General features: G+C 37.1%; 1 protein-coding gene across 4 annotated transcripts in view; it reads left to right on the forward strand.

Annotated features, from left to right (window-relative positions):
* Window positions 1-19,763, forward strand: part of unc5b (unc-5 netrin receptor B) — a 63,119-nt gene that overhangs the window by 34,512 nt on the left and 8,844 nt on the right. For 3 of the 4 annotated variants that reach the window (XM_067421570.1, XM_067421569.1, XM_067421568.1), the window contains 7 exons: window positions 14,145-14,369; window positions 15,341-15,484; window positions 15,712-15,815; window positions 16,059-16,239; window positions 17,086-17,253; window positions 17,363-17,527; window positions 18,514-18,546. In XM_067421570.1, the coding sequence (XP_067277671.1) occupies window positions 14,145-14,369; window positions 15,341-15,484; window positions 15,712-15,815; window positions 16,059-16,239; window positions 17,086-17,253; window positions 17,363-17,527; window positions 18,514-18,546 (1,020 nt within the window). The remainder of the gene's footprint in view (window positions 1-14,144; window positions 14,370-15,340; window positions 15,485-15,711; window positions 15,816-16,058; window positions 16,240-17,085; window positions 17,254-17,362; window positions 17,528-18,513; window positions 18,547-19,763) is intronic. The other variant, XM_067421571.1, reaches the window with a different exon arrangement.

Below are 19,763 nucleotides of genomic sequence, written 5' to 3' on the forward strand. Positions count from 1 at the left end.
AGTCTTTGACTCTTTTCAGTGCAGAATAACACTGAATGACTCACAGGTTGGTCTTCGTTATAATCCACAACAAGTGAGATTCTCTCAGCATGCCATTTTCTATAATTACCACACTCTCTGTGATATGATACACTGAAAGAAAGACAAAGAGTCTGTGTCTATGGGTTAAGATGAAGGTGAGGAGGAGTTTTGAGAGGGTCCACATTAGGGGGTGTTACTGAAATGTTAGGCATTACCCCATCACTGCCTGAGGCTTGTGTCAGAGGTCAGACTGATCACTTCACCTCCCTAAAATTGGGATTTTAGGTTTGGAGTGCTTGACTCAGTGTGTGTGCCTTGTCCTCTGTATGTCCTTCCACTGAGTGGTAATCAGGTGGAGTAGTTTGTTGAAGGGAGAGAACATTCCTGTGTGTGTGTGTGTGTGTGTGTGTGTGTGTGTGTGTGTGTGTGTGTGTGTGTGTGTGTGTGTGTGTGTGTGTGTGTGTGTGTGTGTGTGTGTGTGTGTGTGTGTGTGTGTGTGTGTGTGTGTGTGTGTGTGTGTGTGTTTGGAATAGAGTGGGTAATTGTAGGGAGTCTAGAGAGGGCCTGTAATCACCCTGCCCTTAGGAAGGAATGCTGCTCATCTTCTCATCTAATTACACCCATTTAAAGCAGCCTGGCTCCACAACTCAACCAGAGGAAGGGGGTGGGGTATGTGTTGGGGTAAAGGTGCAGCGAAGGATCTCTCTACATACTCTCCGTTGAAGTAAAATGGCCTAATCCTCAGTTGAGTTAATCCCTAGAACATATTATAATTATGGAGACAATTAAAGGGATACTCCACCGCTTTTTCATATTAAACTATGTTATTCCCTTAACTAAAACGAGCTGATACATACCTTTCTCATCTCAGTGCATGCACTTAATCGCTCTGACGTGCGGTGACATTTTGATAGCATTAAGCTTAGCCCACTAAGCCCTGTTCATTCACTATGGTACCAAACAGAGATCAAGTTAGAAGTGACCAAACACCTCCATGTTTTCCCTATTTAAATACAGTTACACGAATAGTTGAACGATCAATTATGGTGACACAAAATAAAACGTGGCACTTTTCTAAGTGGGTTTAAAAGGATAGTTATAATGTATGGCGGAATAGCACTTCTGAGAGTACTTCAACTCACCGCAGTAAAAAGTCACGGCTAAAAAATCATCCCTCAAATCTCCCCCTCACTCTCTCACTTCCGTCAATAGGAGGAGAGGATTTTTCAGGCGTGACTTTTTACTGCGCCGAGTCGAAGTACTCTCAAAAGCGCTATTCTGCCATACATTATAGTTATCCTTTTAAACCCGCTTAGAAAAGGGCCATGTTTTATTTTGTGTGTGTGTGTGTGTGTGTATATATATATATATATATATATATATATATATGTATATATATATATATATATATATATATATATATATATATATATATATTAACACATTTTTTGTAAATTAATAGATTTGAATGATAATTTTTAGTTGTGTATGCTAAGTTCAAGTTGCTTTATGGTATTAATTAGTTCACAACATGATCAAATTGTGATTTTACATGCTCAAAGACACCTTAATTGAAGAAGAAGAAAAGACCATTTCGTCAGAAGAAAAGACCACTTTTTTGACAGCAATAGATAGCCAAAAATAGTTTTTGTATTTTGCATGAAATCAAAAATGTCCAAAACTAGAGAAACAAAAGTGGTTATGGCGCTCTTTTTGACTCCAGATAAAAAGCTTCTCTATGACATTGAAATATCCTTTGTGCTTCTGTCTTTTGGAAAAGGACTCTTGAAAACGAAGTCCTCTGGAGAAAAGGAAAGAAAGAAAAGAGAGGATGATGATGTTGAAATCAGCGCTGTGCTGTTCCATAGAGATCTGTGTTTCAACTAAAGCTCCTCAGGGAGATCACTGAGTCCATGTGACTGAACGTCATGGCAACCAGCCATACACATGTGCCACCTTGCATTCTCGCAGCTACACACAACATAACATGCACACCCATGAAGTGCCATCACTTTACTTTGATGTTAAGACCAGCTTGTTTCAGTGGCCACTTTCGCATGACTAAAAATCCCTCAATTGATCTCACTTTCTTTCTCTCCCTGATATTTGTCTGGGTGTGATTGATGGTTTGGGGGTTCTCTGTCTGTTCCCATGCAGTAGGTGGTGTTGGGGGAGAGAGGTTTACAGAGGGGGTTCTGCGGAATGGGGCAGTTATTGATGGTGGCTGATAAATGGGCTCAGTGGGGGGCGGCGCCCTCTAGCTGCGCCCCAATACAGAGTCAGCAGCACAAGAAGAAGAACACTGATAGGCTCTCCATCTTCATGCCATTTCCATGGAATGTCACACTCTCGTAGACACTCTTGAAACTCAGGAACACCTGATTTAGACCCATGCATATATATGTGTATATGTTTATGTTTACAGTACATGTTAATGTAGTCAATGTTTTATCCAAAGCAATTTTGAAATATTGTTTTCCATTGATCCTTTGACAAACGTCCTACCCAAACTCATGTCACTGGTTGAGTTAGTTTTCATTATCGAAAATATAACTTTAATGTCTTCTGTCATTCCAGGTTAATGTACTGAACACTTTTTCAACTTGTGGCAAATTGGATTTTTACTATATTTCGTTTAAGATCGTCTGGTCCATTAAGTGGGTTTTGTGATGGATTTTTGGGAATGAATACAAACTATTAAAAACAAAGACACACCACAGCTGCTGTTCGTCATACTCTCAGTGGTAATTATAAAGCCTGGGGGAGTGGGTGTGTCTACACCGGAGGGGTGGAGTCAAGCCCAGCTCTAATGCAAATAATCAAATGTATATGTGTCCATGAGATGGGTTCTTTGTGTCTTTTTACACACCAACATGCATCTCTCAAGTGAGCTTGCATACACGTGCATATTTGTCTGGCGGCTCTTAAAATGTGCTGAATGGATGAGAGCAGCATTCTTGTCAGTTCAAATATCTGTTTCCACAAACCCTCACCTATGCCAATCTGCCAGCCACCCTGGAGACTCAATCCACACACACATACTTACATACACAGAGGACAGAAATAGCCCTGTCACACACTAGAGCTTGTTAACATGCTAGATTCAATCAAAGGCGTGACATTTGTGTTGCCATTATGATTCCCCGAGCCATTATTCTTAGATCTTGATCTCGCACCTCATTTGTGTAGAAGCATGTGTGTTTGTACATGCTAGTGTTTACATGTTGCTGTGTGTATTTGTGCGTATCAGAGAGAGAAAGCCAAGTGATAACAAGCTTGCACTGTCCTAGACAAGAAATGTTGATTCTGCTTCAGATTAGAGAGAAAAAAGGGACTGATAGAGTAAAGGGCATTCTGGGAAATCCATCCAGGATGAAATGCGTCTTTTATATTAGCTGATTGCTTTTGTTCTTTTTATGTTTGTATCTCTCGTCCTCTACCATCACTCAGTTTTTACAAACACGGTTTGCCTCCTCCTTTATGCTGTGTGCATGGCAATTTAGCAAGTAAAGTCGACATACAGTTTGTTTGTGTGCGCAGTGAACTCAGTGTGACCTTGTCGATCTGCTGTTACTTTTTTTATTTTAGATGTGCTAATAGACTGCTGAAACATGTCAATATACACCTTACTCGCTCAGTGTTTATATAAATGCTCTCTCTAGTAAGCAGTGTCACTCTCTTCTTGTCTCAAGTGCTTTTTATCTGTTCTCAGTCACTCAATCTTGTCCCTTTCCTCCTCTCCTCTTCACACCTTTTCCTTGTTTTGTTTCATGGTCCTCCATGGCACTTCTGTCCCCCATCTCCTTTTCTCTTTACCATTGATCCCTCAGGTAGAATCTGGAGTTTTTCTTTGCTTTTAAATGAAGTACACAGAATTCGTAAGATTGGAATTAAATATGGTCAGATGTGTTACACTGTTAATAAAAGACATTCATTGGTAGCACAAAAAGCATAGTGGAGGAATAGTAAAAATGTGTAGGACAGATCTGTCCGGCTCATGTTTTTGTCCTTGCTCCATCTCATTATGTGTGTGTAAACTCTCGGAATATCAATCACTCATAATTATCTACAAGCACCAGATAATGTTTTATTATCCTTCCTTTAGTCCAACGTGTCTGCTATTACTACAGTGTTATTGTGGAGAACCTGATAGTGGTGGTGGTGGTGTTGGTGGGGGTTAGAACACACACACACACACACATACAAATGTGGGGACTTTGTATGGCGTAATGGTTTTTATACTGTACAACACATATTTTCTATCCCCCTACACTGCCCCTTCCCCTAAACCTACCCATCACGGGAAACAGTCTGCATTTTTACATTTTCAAAAAAACGTTCTGTATGATTTATAAGCATTCTGAAAAGTGGGGACATGGGTAATGTCATCATATTTCACCCTCTCCTTGTAATACCTATGTCATACCCATATCATTATACACTTTTGTGTCCCGATATTTCAAAAAAAAATATGCCCCCCCCCCCCAACACACACACAAAAAACACACATTTAAAAAACTTCACACGATACAAGGTGTATCTTTCCAAAATGATGTTTGTAATACCCCTGCCAGTAGGTATACTATGAAATTATTCGACGAATAACGTCTACTAATCTACTAATCTACGAATATTCATTATGATTTTTGTTGTGTTTTGGCTGCATTTGTCTGATCAAAACAATTTGTTTAACGGTAATATTGTGAAATATTATAATTTATAGAATTAAAATAAGAACAGTTTTTCATTTTAATATATTTTAAAATGTCATTTATTCCGGTGATGGCAAAGCATCATTACTCCAGTCTTCAGTGTCACAATTTTTATCATTATCAATGTTGAAAACAGTTGTGTTGTACAGTTCTGTACATTTTCCGGATTATTTAAAAACTAGCAAGTTCAAACGAACAGCATTTATTTGAAAATACAAATATTTTCAAAAAATGTTAGTCTTTACTGTCACTTTTGATTAATTAAATGCATCCTTGCTTAATAAGAGTATTAGGTTTCTAGATAAGCTTCTTATGGTAAATCTTCCATTGTGTTAGAAGATGCACATCACAACAGATGTTTTTACATACACAGATGTTTTTTAATAGCTTGTCGCTTACATTGGTAACTCTGTTTTATTTACTCACTAAAGCACTACTCTCATTTGATGCTTTGAAAGTATTAATTTTGTACTCTGAATGAATTTGTGTGTGTTTGACAGAGGTTATTGTGTGCCAGTAATGATGCAGCCATTATAAGATCATTTCTGCTATGACTACTGTAGTTAGCAGAGATGCTGAGAGAATATTCCTGTCAGCTCAACTCTGTGTCACTTCCTGAGATGCAGCACCCTCATCATCAGCAGGATATAACTGGGCTATTACTGAGAAATAACTCAAATGATCATGTTATGTTCACTAGAGACAGACAGAGAACTTCTCTCAGCCATGCAGTGGGATGATACAAAAATATGAATACAGCCATAAGCTGCCTAAAACATGCGTTACAGTGATTTTGACCACACACAAAAAATTGTGTAAACATGCTAAATCATGTTTTGTAAATCACACATAATCTTGAGTTTGTTATAAAAGATTTTTATTTCAAATAGATGTTCAGAATACTGTTCAGAATACAGAGAATAATAACAAAATCACAAGCACAATTCTACAGCTATAACTAATATCGTCCATTAAATTACCCATAGGCTGATTACGGTTGCTAAGCAACATGGCATCATGATACATTAAAGGTAGGGTAGGTAACTTTTTTCCAAATTTGTTTAAACTTTCTTTATATATCAATACATAATTCCAATGTAAGTACTCTGAAAAAGAAAGTATAAAAATTGAGTGTCTGTAGACCTCTCATAACTGTTTTGAAGACAGCTCATTATTTCCATTCACTCCACCTTCTCCCTTCTGGACTCTTTCCAAAGCCACGCCCCTAAAATACATGAACGCGCCTCATTGACCGCTCAGCTGGAAGACGCATTATTTACCTCAGACGAGCAGTGTGCATGTAGTGACATCATGTCACAATCACATGTAATAAAAAATCTAACTTTATCAGTATGAATATAAACAAATAATGTATTTTAGTACTCACTATCAAGTTAGAATGCCGATACTGGTAAAGTTTAAAATATATTTTTGTTTGATTTGGTAACGAGCTAGTTATATTTATAACGCAAAGAAAATGGGTAGCATCATGTTTTTCCAATAACATCAGTTATACTGTAATGAAGATGAATTTTAAGATACATTTTGTGAAATTCAACACAACAGCGATCAACTTGAGCTAAGAATATTGAGTATTTATCATCTCTACTTATGGCTAAGTGTATAACATTGTAGTTATATGCTAAGTAATGTTATGTTAACTATATTAGGCAGCTACGTGTGCTTGTGATATATGCTTCATCAAAACATAAACCAAAAAAATGTATAATCAAAATGAAAGATTACCTGTCCAGCAGAAATACAGCCAGCAATGAGTCGTTTTTCAGGTCCCTCAGTTTTCACCATCGTTGAAAAGCCACGCAGATATTTACTCGTGTTTGATTTCTTTTTTTTATCCAAAGACTTTCTGTGCATTGCCTTTACTCGTACTGTCTTCCTTTTTTGCAGTTTGCCTTCCCTGACTGCAAAACCCTGCACTGTGAATTTTGAATGCTCTTTCTCTGCCATTATTTTGCCTAGACTTCTTGCCTCTTGAACTGCTCAAATCAAACGTGCGCGCGCGTGTGGGCAGATCCTGTAGTGAAAGCGGTGGTCGCCATGGTAGCGAGAGAGAGTGACAGTCGCCCAAGCCAATCATTTGTTTCATCCCGAACGAAAATACTGAGCGGTGTTTATTGCAGATTAAAAAGTCTAGAGTCACTCTATTTTTATACTCTCCTTTTCAGAGAACTTACATTTTAATTATGTATTGACATATAAAGAAAGTTTAAACAAATTTGGACAAAAGTGTTTTAGATCAGTCCTACCTACCCTACCTTTAATATACAATATAACTGAACTGATGTGTGATAACAGGTGTCTGTAAATCAGCCATTTTTGTCTAGAACAGGAAGGATTTTGTTTTGAGTAAAGATGAATCATAACATGGTGGAGTAGCTCAGGTTATATCAAGGTTAAATCTTAGATGAGTCAGTAACACCAGCTGTTTGCTATGCAAATTGCTGTAAAGTGGTAATTATTTTCGAATTTGTAGAGTGTTTTTGCAGTTCTAACTGTTCGGTGTTGAGTGGTTTAATGTGTGTTTGAAAAGAATATCAGTTGACGCTTGTCATTCCAAACCTGTATTTTGTTCTTGAAATAAATAAAAAATGTTGATAGATAAGTAGTCAAGAACACTTTAGGGTAGAAGAGTTGAGACATGCTAGTACTTATGGCCTCGGTGGGCAGGATTTTACCACCCATTTTCACCACTTGTGGTCTTACTGTTGAGAAATGTTCATTCTCAGCAGTGATGAAGTCTAGGGGCTGTATTCACGAATCATCTTAAGGATAAAGGTAGCTCCTAACTTGCCTATTTAGGAGAAACTCTTAAAAATAATTGGCGTGTCAGTCCTTTTTAGCTCTAAGTGTATTTCATAAAGCATTTTAGCACTAAAACTAGCTCCTAAATCTATGAAACACTAGGAGTAGTCAAGACTCCTAAGTCACTAAGACCAAATCACAAACAATTAATGACTGCAATGCTCCCAAAGACACTACAACATTGAGGCAATAGTGATAATTAATGTATCTTTAATTAAAAAAAAAAAAAAAATGTCAGATTACCTGCACAGAAAAAAAAGGAAAACACACATTGTCCAATTTACTTAATCTTATTATTTGCGATCTACGCTACAAATTGGATTGGACAAATTGGACAAATTGTAATTCTCTAAAAATGTGCAATCTACTAGATTACATTATTTGGGGTAAATGTGAACAAATTAAATACTCCAACATGATTTTTGCTGAAACTGTAGTTCCCAGCATGCTTAGCTTGGGACTTGACGAGAAGAGTATAAAAAAGTTGAACTTAAGTGTTATTTTATGTCTTTTTGGGCAAAATTAGATAAGGGGGAGACTTTATATTGTTTAATAGTCTTTAATCTTTAATTATGTTGGAATAATTAGAACCCTTTAAATATAAACAATATAAACTTGTGATTTGGTTAAAGAAGCAGGGTCTCAAGCCTCCCTGTGCATACCACTGTTGTTAAGCCATATTAAAATAATTTTGAGACTACTCAATTGGGTTACTTAAAAATTACTTCATTCCATTATGTTAAAGTTATTTGAATTCATGAATCCACATGAATTCACAATCATGTGATTCATGTGGAACCGATGTACATGATTAAATTAAATTACTCCTTACTAACTTTGTTTATAAAAAAATCTTTTTCGCAACATTCTTATTTTAATTTTTTTATTTGAATATAGCAACATGAACCCTTGTTCAACTAAATATTTATTTAAATATTAATTAAATCACAGACAGAGATCCCTCCATTATCAGCCAATCACTGATCATAGTTAGTAAGCATGAGGATGACATCATCCATAGCAACGAGGTCAACCCCGCCCTTACTCTCAGCTTCATTCGGACCGCCAATGTCACAAGTTTTTTCAGCAGTTTGGCAGTTTGACACGTGATCCAAACTGCTGAAATCACATGACATTGGTGATCCAAATCATTGATCGATTCACTGATTCATGGCCGTTTGAATCTTTATTTGAGGTTTGAAAACAAACACGGAAGAGAAGACAATGCTGAATAAAGTCATCGTTTTTGTTATTTTTGGACGAAAATGTATTTTCGATGCTTCAAGAGATTCTAATAAACCAACTGATGTCACAGATGGACTACTCTGATGATGTTTTTATTAGCTTTCTGGACATGGACAGTACAGTGTGCATAGACGGCATATGCTCTGGGACTAAAATATAAAATATCTTAAACTGTGTTCCGAAGATGAACCAAGGTCTTACGAGTGTGGAACGACATTAGGGTGAGTCATTAATGACATCAATTTCATTTTAGGGTGAACTAACCCTTTAAGACCTCAATCTATTCCTTAGCAAAAGTTGCTCTCAGCAGCTTTGTGAATAGGTTTTAAAAGAAAACTCATAACTAAGAACTTTTACTGCCATTTAGGAGAACTCTTAGTGGTAAGATAAAATGTTTTGTGAATACGGCCCCTGAACCTCTAGATTTTAAAAGCATCATTAAGAGAGCTGCAAAGTTGGGTAAAGCTGTAGTCAATATGTGTGTGTGTGTATATATATATATATATATATATATATATATATATATATATATATATATATATATATATATATATATATATATATATATATATATATATAAAGTGGACGGTAATGACAGCCCTTGTAGGCTAATGATAAAGTGTGGCTCCCATGACTGCAGACTTTATGGAGCTAGCAAAATTACACTGTCTGACACCCTCTGTGGCTTTTTGAGTGAGTAACACCATTCCTTTATGTGTAATTTGTGATTTGCCATTGTTCTTTTGTGTGTGAGAGAGACTAGACATGTCCAGTAACATTTCTGATTTTAGGCCACATCATTGTTATCTGTGTGTGTCATCCCGTTGAGCATTTCTGTTTTTCTTCCATTGCAATCGTAACTCCAGAGTCGTTTCACACATATCCCAAAAGTGCAGCTGCCTCTACTTTGGATGCTGTCTTGCTTTTGTGTTCATGAGTATGTGTGGTTGTTTGCACATATGTGTGGATGTTTACTGCCTTCCCAGAGACCAGGATCTGGGAGGCTTTGGTCCTGGCTGTGTCTTGTCTATCATTACTGTGATAAAAGACCTGCAGTCGGGGGGCCTCTTAAGAGCTTCCTTCTTTTTAGGAGTGCCACGACCATTCCAGCTAAATTGTGGGCTGCCAAAATGCCTGATGGGTATTCGTGTCTGCTCTTCAAACCAAGTCTGAGAGCAGTCTTTGTAAAGTTAGTGTCCATCCCAGTGATTTTGTTTGTCAAATCGCTCATCCAAAAAAAAAAAAAAACCCACACAAAAAAACAAAGAAAATCTTGTTTTTTTAATTGTTTTTTCATTATCTATTTATTTATTTTTGGTATTTTAATAAATGTATTTTTGTAATTTATTTAGATTTATTTCTTTTTTTATATTGCTCAATATTTAAAATTAAATATATTTTTTATTAACAATTATGTCACTAAAGCTTTGTTGATTCTGATGTAGACAGACAGGTAGGCAGGTATAGATAGGTAGATAGATTGAGCCGATGGATGTATGGATGGATAGACAGATTACATTTTTGTTGGTCTGTGCATCTAAAACCAACATCCTGCCATATGTTCAGTCTGTATCTCTGTCTCACTGATTCTGTCTCTTTCACACTGACTTTCACACAGGCTTTGTCACCCAAAAGATCCTGCATTCACACACACACACACACACACACACACACATACACGCACGCATGCACGTGAAGAAATCTCATACACATTCTCTCAGCTTCTCTTGTTGTTTCGACAAAATGTCTAGAATTTTTTTTTCTCTCCCTCTCTGTATGTGACAGGGAATGACAGGCTATGTTTTTGACTGGTGATTTTCTGTAGCAATCGATGCCATATGGAGGTAGTGTGGAAAAAGAGAAACACAATTGCTTATCGACAGAGAAGTCAAAGTCTGAAAAAGACAAGCTGACAGCTGTCGGAGGGGAGAATGACACAAAGGGAAGAAAGGAGAAAAGGGACGCGAGAGAGAAAATAGAGATGCAGAGTTAGTCAGTGGCACAATACATATCCAACTCTTGAAAAGGAGAGCAATATTTGTTAAAGTGCTGAAACGATTGAATCTGTGTGTTTAAGTATTATTATTTTATTTTTTTATGACATGGAGAATATATAATTGTGAAAATTGCAAAAGAATGCTTTTATCGTTTGTTACTCCGATCAATAGATAAAAACATTTATTTTATTTTTTATTTTATTCTTTTTTGATAGATAGATAGATAGATAGATAGATAGATAGATAGATAGATAGATAGATAGATAGATAGATAGATAGATAGATAGATAGATAGATAGATAGATAGATAGAATGTCTCTTAATGTCTTCTCGGTGTGAGCTTGGAGAAAGGACGTAGCTGTCACTTAATGACACAAAGTTGGACTGACACTTTCTGCTAGGACCTTCTAGTGGCCTTCCCTGTGTGATAAATTAGATTTCGCTGTGTGTAACGCACACAATAACACTACACAGGGCTTCATCCATTTCAGCACGTGTTGTGAAGTAAAATCTCAAGACACTGTCTTAAATAATACTAGAGATATTAGAGGACTTTTACATAGCAACATTTTCATAGTTCCTTGGCGGAAATACCCACGCATGTTTGTTTATCCCAGGAACAGGGAAAAATGTTAGTCATAGATTTATTTATTTGTCCTTCTTTTCCAAATGCCTTTTGTGGGGGCTAAATTAACTCCTGCTTTAGAGTAGCCTCTAACCCAGCACAGTAGGAATTACCATTGAAGTAAGCATACGTTGATTGGCAGTATGCATGCCATATGAAACACAGCTACCTGACTTTTTTAAACAGCCTCATAAACACACAGTTTATACTTACTCTGCAAACATGGAACACCATGGTGGATGGCATTACCTGTCACCTTTGTCTTTTTTTTAAGCCTTGATATGCAGCACGGCAAGTTGTCATAGAAGATATTGTCTCTTAGACCTCCTTTTTGTTCTTTTAATGGCATAACTTATGTTTACATTTCATCTATATCATCACAAAACCCACCTCCATCCTATGACTAAAGATGTAATGTCTTAAATGTTTGTTATAATGCATTTCTGGACTTTGGTCATACTATTTGATATTTTTAGATAATACTTTATACTATTTCTTTTTATATAATTTTTTAACAAAACCTAGTTTGTTTGCTCTCTTTCACTTTCTCTCTTATTCTCCTTCTGTTTTGCCCTTTCTATTTCGAACTGACCTGTATAGTGTTCCTCCCTCTTTGTATGTGAAAACACCCTCCCAAATCCAATTTTCAGTTTGCTCTTCCCTCACCTCTTTCACCTCTGTAGTCTGCGGACAAGTCCAGACCCCTGTACCATCTCACACACGCTTGCTCCATCAAACACAGAGGTGCATGAAGACGGTTGACCTGCATGTCAGCCTTCAGAGCAGTTATGATGTCCTCTCCCCATCCGGTCTCCATTTCTGCCCTTCATTTTTTTTCTTTACATTCGCAATTCACCATTTATTAAATTCTGACCAGGCCGCTTAACCCACATTAACCAACTGATGTACATCTCGAGGAATATATACAGTGTGTGTGTGTATATATATATATATATATATATATATATATATATATATATATATATATATATATATATACACACACACACTGTATATATTCCTGTATATATTCCTGTATATATATATATATATATATATATATATATATATATATATATATATATATATATGGCCAAAATTATTAGAACACCTGATACATCTGAAAATACTCAAAATATTTTTTTTACCTCAAAAGCATGATTTCATTATATAATGTCCAAGAAACATGCAGATGTTTGCTCTAACCATCAAATATCAGATGAAGTGAGTCAACTTTAATATTTGCATGTACAATAGATCTGTCGAGTTTATTTTACAACTCACCCCAAATGTACTCGATGGGTTTGAGGTTCGGACTTTGAGAGGACCAGTCCATCATTTTCAATATTCCAGCAGATTCCTTCCATTGCAGGTGGTCACTAGCCTAGAAATCTAGATGCACCCTAGCGGCAGCAAATCTAATTTGCAGCGAGTGTCATCCAGCAACTCTCCATAGACTTGCGAGCTAAAAAAAAACCCAACTCTGGTCAGGCCAATCACTGATATGTATAATATAATGTATACAAATAAAAATAGAAACAATTGTAAAGATAATTTTAAAAAAAAATGATTCCAGATAGATTCCTAGCCCAGAAAGAAGCGAAGCACACTGCTCTCCTTTTCCAATCTCTTCCAGTCAGACAGCCCTAACCAAAAGTAAAAAGTAGCGCTATCCTATCGCGAGCAGAGGGAGTTTGAAAGACAACTCCAAAAACCAGCATCAGGATATGAATGAGAACTAAATAATGTTCTTGCACTGCAGCAAACTAAGCTATGCCATCAGAAATATTTTAGTCAAATCAGTATCATTACAATGCCAAATGACAGTTGTACGTGCGTGATAATTAAACAGTTTGCAGTTTCTTCAACCATGAGAGTCTTTGCAGTTTAATGGCCGAATTCTCCTCTGTTACAACCAAAGGGAGTTGTCATCTCCCTCAGAGTCTTATTTTTGTTTGTAATTGCCTCTGTTGTCATTTGTGATTATGTCTGTCAATGAAAGAACAACTCCTTAAGGCTTGACGTTGCAGACTAGGGAAGAATAGAAATGAAAACAAATGTTGTGCATTAACCTTGTATTGAATTGGGGGAAGGACATTTACTATCTGAACACATGCTTTTAAGTTATAGCACATCATCACCCCACTATAATTAAGGTTAGTCAAAAAAATACTATTTCACAGCTGACAAACCTAAAAAAAAAATGTCCGCTTGGAAAGGTGCTTGCTGGAAATCTCAGAAAGTGCAAACCAACAACTGTCCCATTTTGCCCCTCGGCACCGGTGTCTTCAGACCTCATTTTCACTTGGTAGTCAATAGCCTGTGTAGCGTTTAATGCTTGAAAGGTTAACAGCATTGTCGTGTTGGAGGTGACAGGGCCTCGCTGCGGAGCCGTGAAACACGCTGGCCCCTGGATGAGCTCTGTACTGTGGTGCTGGGAGGGATCTGTCACTGGGAAAATGTCAGGGGATAATGTGTGATCACTGGGTGTTTCAATGGAAGGTCAAGCTCCCCCACCTTCATCTTGGCTCTGTTTGGACTCCCCAGGATGGAGAAGAGCAAATGCTGTATTACTAGAGTACACCTGAAATGTCAGGGACGGACTGTCTCGCCATTACCCCTGAGGCTAAACTCATTTGCTGTGACAGATATCCGCTTGCGAATACACATGCACATAAACCGTACACACGTTCTTACTGCTTTCTCTTCTTCGTTTTGTAGATGGCAGTGATTACAGCGAAGTTCTCCCGGACTCGTTTCCGTCTGCTCCGGCTGAACCACTGCCGGAATTCCAGAGCGAGCCAGAGGACGCCTTCATAGTGAAGAACAGACCTGTCAAACTTTCCTGCAAGGCTGCTCCAGCCACTCAAATATACTTCAAATGCAACGGAGAATGGGTGAACCAGAATGACCATGTGACCAAGGAGAGTCTGGACCCTATTACAGGTAAAGTCTGCCATATAGACCAAAAGTATGTGGATATCTGAACACAAGATCCATAAGTGTTGTGAACATTTAATTGAACAACTATGGACATATTGAAGTTAGACATTTCAGTAATCACTTTGACCTGCTGAAGTTTCTGTGTACTGTAGAATAGAAAATATCCCTTTCCAGACTTCTTCCAGAAAGTTGTCGTACAGAATAAAGTGCAACGGGAAATAAACATTCTACTCATTTTCTCCACTGAGGAAATCATTTTGAGCAATAACTCATAAAGTTATTTAACATATAATATGCTGTTCCTTTAAACGCAATCAACATCTTTAAATCAATAGTTTTATATTTATCTGTCGTTTGTTCATGTCATTTATTATGCGTCATGGGATTGTAGTTCTTTCCCTCATTAAAGAAACAGTTTACTTCCTTTTTGTCCAATTTCCGAATACTTTTTTGCTTCAAATTGAAGTGTGTAATGTTGTGATTCACCTTGCAGCTGTTGAGTCATGCATGGCTTATAACTCTTTAATATTCTCTATGATGTCTTTGTGTGCTGTAATGTTGTAATTTGTCTTCACTGACAGTACTGGAATGGTCAAAGTCGTTAGAAGTGCTTATCAATATACTGTTGGTCACTTAGTGTACTCTATAGTCTACTTGCATGTCACAGCTATGGCTATAAGATCTGTGAGGGAAGACCAAATCATAAAATTCTTGAAACTGTTTCACCGTTTCAAGCTTATTTTATATTAGTATAATTTATATATATATATATATATATATATATATATATATATATATATATATATATATATATATATATATATATATATATATATTAATTGTTATAATTATATGCAATGTATTGTATCTTGGTCTAGCTTGGTCTAGGAGCTAGCTTGCAATTTCACTACACTCAGTTACACATATGTTTGAAACTTGATTGATGTATTCTTTTCCTTTTTTCCCTGTCTTAGGTCTGGTAGTGAGAGAAGTAGATATCTCAGTCTCCCGAACGCAGGTGGAGGAGTTGTTTGGGCTGGAGGATTATTGGTGCCAGTGTGTTGCCTGGAGCTCGGCAGGCACCACAAAGAGCCGACGGGCTTACGTCCGCATCGCCTGTGAGTTTGTGTTCAGCAGCTTATGTGATCTGTCGGTGTGACATGCCTTTTTAGGCAGGCACTCTGCCTTTAGAGGACAGCACCTGAAGAGAAACCAAGTATTTTGACTATAAAACTATTTTTGCTTGTGCTACTTTAATCCATAACACACATGAATAATTATTTGCTTATAATTTAAACAAATGCATACACTTTTGGTTTAAAAAAAATATTTCTGTGTTTATCAGACCTAAGGAAGAACTTTGAGCAGGAGCCACTTGGCAGGGAGGTGCGCCTAGAGCAGGAAGTCTTGTTGCAGTGTCGTCCACCAGAGGGCATCCCGCCTGCTGAGGTGCCATCTCGCCTTCCTTTCCTTTCTGTTATTGTCTCAGTTTCCATCTGGGGTTTTCTTCAGTTTGTTTAATGCATAGTAACAAACACAGAAACAAACAATGTTTAATTGCTTGATGTTTACAATGAAACCTGTAGGTTTTAATTTCTATTCAAATGATTTTGTGCAGTTTTTCTGTAGATACTCATAATTCTTCTACAAACTGAATGAATGGATTTTATTTTTATTTTTATAATGCCACAGGTGGACTGGCTGAAGAACGAAGAGCTCATTGACCCTGGGCTGGATTCTAACTTTCTAATTACCATTGACCATGACCTAATCATCAAGCAGGCTCGACTCTCTGACACCGCTAACTACACCTGCGTTGCTCGAAATGTGGTCGCTAAGCGACGCAGCAGCACCGCCACACTCATCGTCTACGGTAACCACTTGACCAATCAAAATCCCTGCAGCGATCTGAATCATTTAAACAGAATCTGTCAAACTGAATCTAGATTCCACTTTCTCTAATGACCACTCTAAAAGAGAACGAGAATGTTTATGAATATTATACGGCTCTCTGAAATACTTGATCCTTATTGGTAATTTCCAGCGTCCTACAGTCTATAATGATCGTTAACTGTATTTGACCTGTGACCTACACTGTGCTACTCTGATATCTTTCGGATTACTGTCTATTGTGTTATTTTTCTTCTCATACAATCAAATAGTTCAAATATATACACTACCATTCAAAAAATTATATTTGTATTCAGCAAGGGTGCATTAAATTGATCAAAACAAAGTAAAGACACAAAATATTTCTATTTTAAATAAATGCTGTTCTTGTGAAAGAGTCCTGAAAAAAACATTTTCCAACATTGATAATAATCAGCATATTAGAATGATTCCTGAAGGATTATGTGACACTGAAGACTGGAACAATGATGCTGAAACATTTAAAGTTAATCAAATAAATGCAGCCTTGGTGAGCGTAAGAGACTCCTTTTCAAAAAAAATTGTACATAACAATATGAGTGTACATAACAATATTTCAGTACAAAATGTATTCAATAATTTGGTAAGCACATGTGTAATACATGGAATAACATGCATTAATCTGGTCATTATTGCACTCTATTGTACATCTTATCCTGATGTATGGCTTAAAGTGGTTCTTTTTGCATTGCTGCTTTTTATTTTATAGTCTTTTTTCTTTTATTGTTACTGAAGGTAAAGGTTGCATGTTTCATGATATGTGTATATATACCTGGTTTTCCTTCCTCAGTGAGTGGGGGCTGGTCATCCTGGACAGAGTGGTCAGAGTGCAATGCTCAATGTGGGCGAGGTTGGCAGCGACGGACACGCAGTTGCACCAATCCAGCACCTCTCAATGGAGGAGCCTTCTGTGATGGCCCACCATTCCAAAGAGTCACCTGCACCACTCTCTGTCCAGGTGAAGACTGACATCTGTCACAACTTCACATGACACACTTGTATAACCCCCCACTAACAGATTCACACATGATCCACTGCTTAACTGTTTTTTTTTTCTTTCTCTCTAGTGGATGGAGGCTGGACGGAGTGGGCCAAGTGGTCGGCTTGTGGGACGGAGTGCACGCACTGGCGCAGCCGTGAATGTCTAGCACCCCCACCACGTAATGGAGGACGTCACTGCAGCGGCAGCATGATGGAGAGCAAGAACTGCACAGAGGGATTGTGTGCTCGCAGTAAGTCACATGACCTAGTATCATCAGTTACAAAATGTCAATGTTTTTGGAACGTGACTGCTAATCTAATAAGTATATAATAGATATTATAGTGAACTAAAATTAAAACTATAAAAAATTATTTGTTAAAATAACTTATTTTATTTCAGCTAGTTGCTGAGGCAACATTTTTGATGAAAATAAAAGACAAAACACAACTAAATTACTTAAACTCAAATGAAAATGAAAATAGAACATTTAAAAAAAATTGGCATATCATGACATATCATGATATTTAAATGGTACTAAAATAAGGCTGGTCCTCACATCCTCAGAAATGAGTTGGCAAAGGGTTCTGAGCACAGATGGACAGGAGGGTAAACGGTGAGGTTCGGGCAGTCCGAGAAAATGTACTTTAATACTTGCAAGTGAAGAAACACATCAGCCATGTGACGGTGATCTAGATTCATGTTGACACTAGTTGCTCATCCCAGGGCTGGTTTTGGAAGAGCACAGTTGACAGCATTGAATACTCTCAGGAGAACATCAATAGCTCGCTCACACACTCACATATGCACACACTGTTCAGCCAGAGCCCAGTGCAGACTGGAAGTTTTAGTGCGGTCTGTCTGGGCTTAAAGTTGAAGCACAACCCAGATTCCAGCATTAATAATGCAACACACACACACACACACACACACACACACACACACACACACACACACACACACACACGCACACACACGTATACATATATCATCTCACAAATGATTCCTCTACCATCCCTTGAGAGCTGTAAGATATTTACTTTTGCTCTGCCCGCCATAAACCTATGATTTCAGGTTTATGATTTGATGTTTCATTTGGTTGTATTTGCATTTATTGATTATTTGTTCCACTTTCAATTGCAGTCATCTGTGATCTATGCTCATAACTTTGTTCATCCATCCTTGTGTTCATTCTTTCTTTCTTGTTTTTTGCCTTTGTTTTTGCCTTTTTTCTAACAGATAAAAAGGTTTCTATTGAACATTCAAGCCATCGTAAGTTTTCCTTTTAATAAGTGTTTCTTTGTTTGACACTTCGTTGCATACACTTTTCACCCTCTCCCTCTGTGCACCTGGCTATACTTTTGTGATTGTGTCTGGGAAAGCCATGAAGAAGTGACTGAAAACATTAATCACAAAATGCAATATATGTATGATGTGTGCGTGTTTGTGTGTGTGTGCTGTTTCACTCTGTCATTTTGTCCTGTTCATCTCTTGATACACAGCACACTTGACTTGTCTTGAATGAAATAAAAAGAGTCATGTGAAATGAAGTGAAAACGTGAATTTAGTTTGTGAAATAGTGGACAGCACTACGTCACAGTCTATTTTTAAATTATATACAGACACTTTTTACAGTTTTGGCATTTTATTATGATTGATTGGGCGATTGATCGATAGATAGATAGATAGATAGATAGATAGATAGATAGATAGATAGATAGATAGATAGATAGATAGATAGATAGATAGATAGATAGATAGATAGATAGATAGATAGATAGATAGATAGATAGATAGATAGATAATCGATTGGTCGATTGGTCGATAGGTCGATTGATTGAATAAACAGTCCTTTTTTAATAGCTACAGGTATGAGACAATTTGTGCAGCTTTGGTGCTGTTGTTTATGATTATTCTTGTATTTATTTATTTATTACTCATTTGTATCAATTTTATTGATTGTCAATTTAAATATATAATAAATTAAACATTTATTTTGCTCAAAATTCACAAAAAATGTACATTGTTCAGGCTGTCACAATATTTTGGAACTGGCCTGAGAGTCTCAAATTTTTGATTTTTCAGTGGTTTTGATTGGCTTGGCTTCTATATAAGTTTATACATTTTCATCGATTACCATTGAAATATAACTTTCAGATGTAAGAGGTTGTTGTCCTGTTCAGTATAGTATGCAGAGTTATGCAATTTATAAACACACACACACACACACAGGAAAATGTGCATACGCCTTCCTGGAAGATGATGTATAATACATATGCAGCCTTGGTTCAGAAATAGAGTGCTTTTTGAAGACATTGAAGTTAATGACTGTGCATCTTACTGGCCCAAAGCGATCAATAGTGTAGCTTACAGTTCAAGTGATGCTAATATTCTGAGATCAATGTGACATTCAGAACTTGAGAGACCAAAAAATAACGCAGCTAATTCCGCTTGGTTCCATTTGTTATAATAAGTTAAGATGGCTGTCA

This window comes from Pseudorasbora parva, chromosome 17 (genome assembly GCF_024679245.1).
Source record: "Pseudorasbora parva isolate DD20220531a chromosome 17, ASM2467924v1, whole genome shotgun sequence".
NCBI lineage: Eukaryota > Metazoa > Chordata > Actinopteri > Cypriniformes > Gobionidae > Pseudorasbora > Pseudorasbora parva.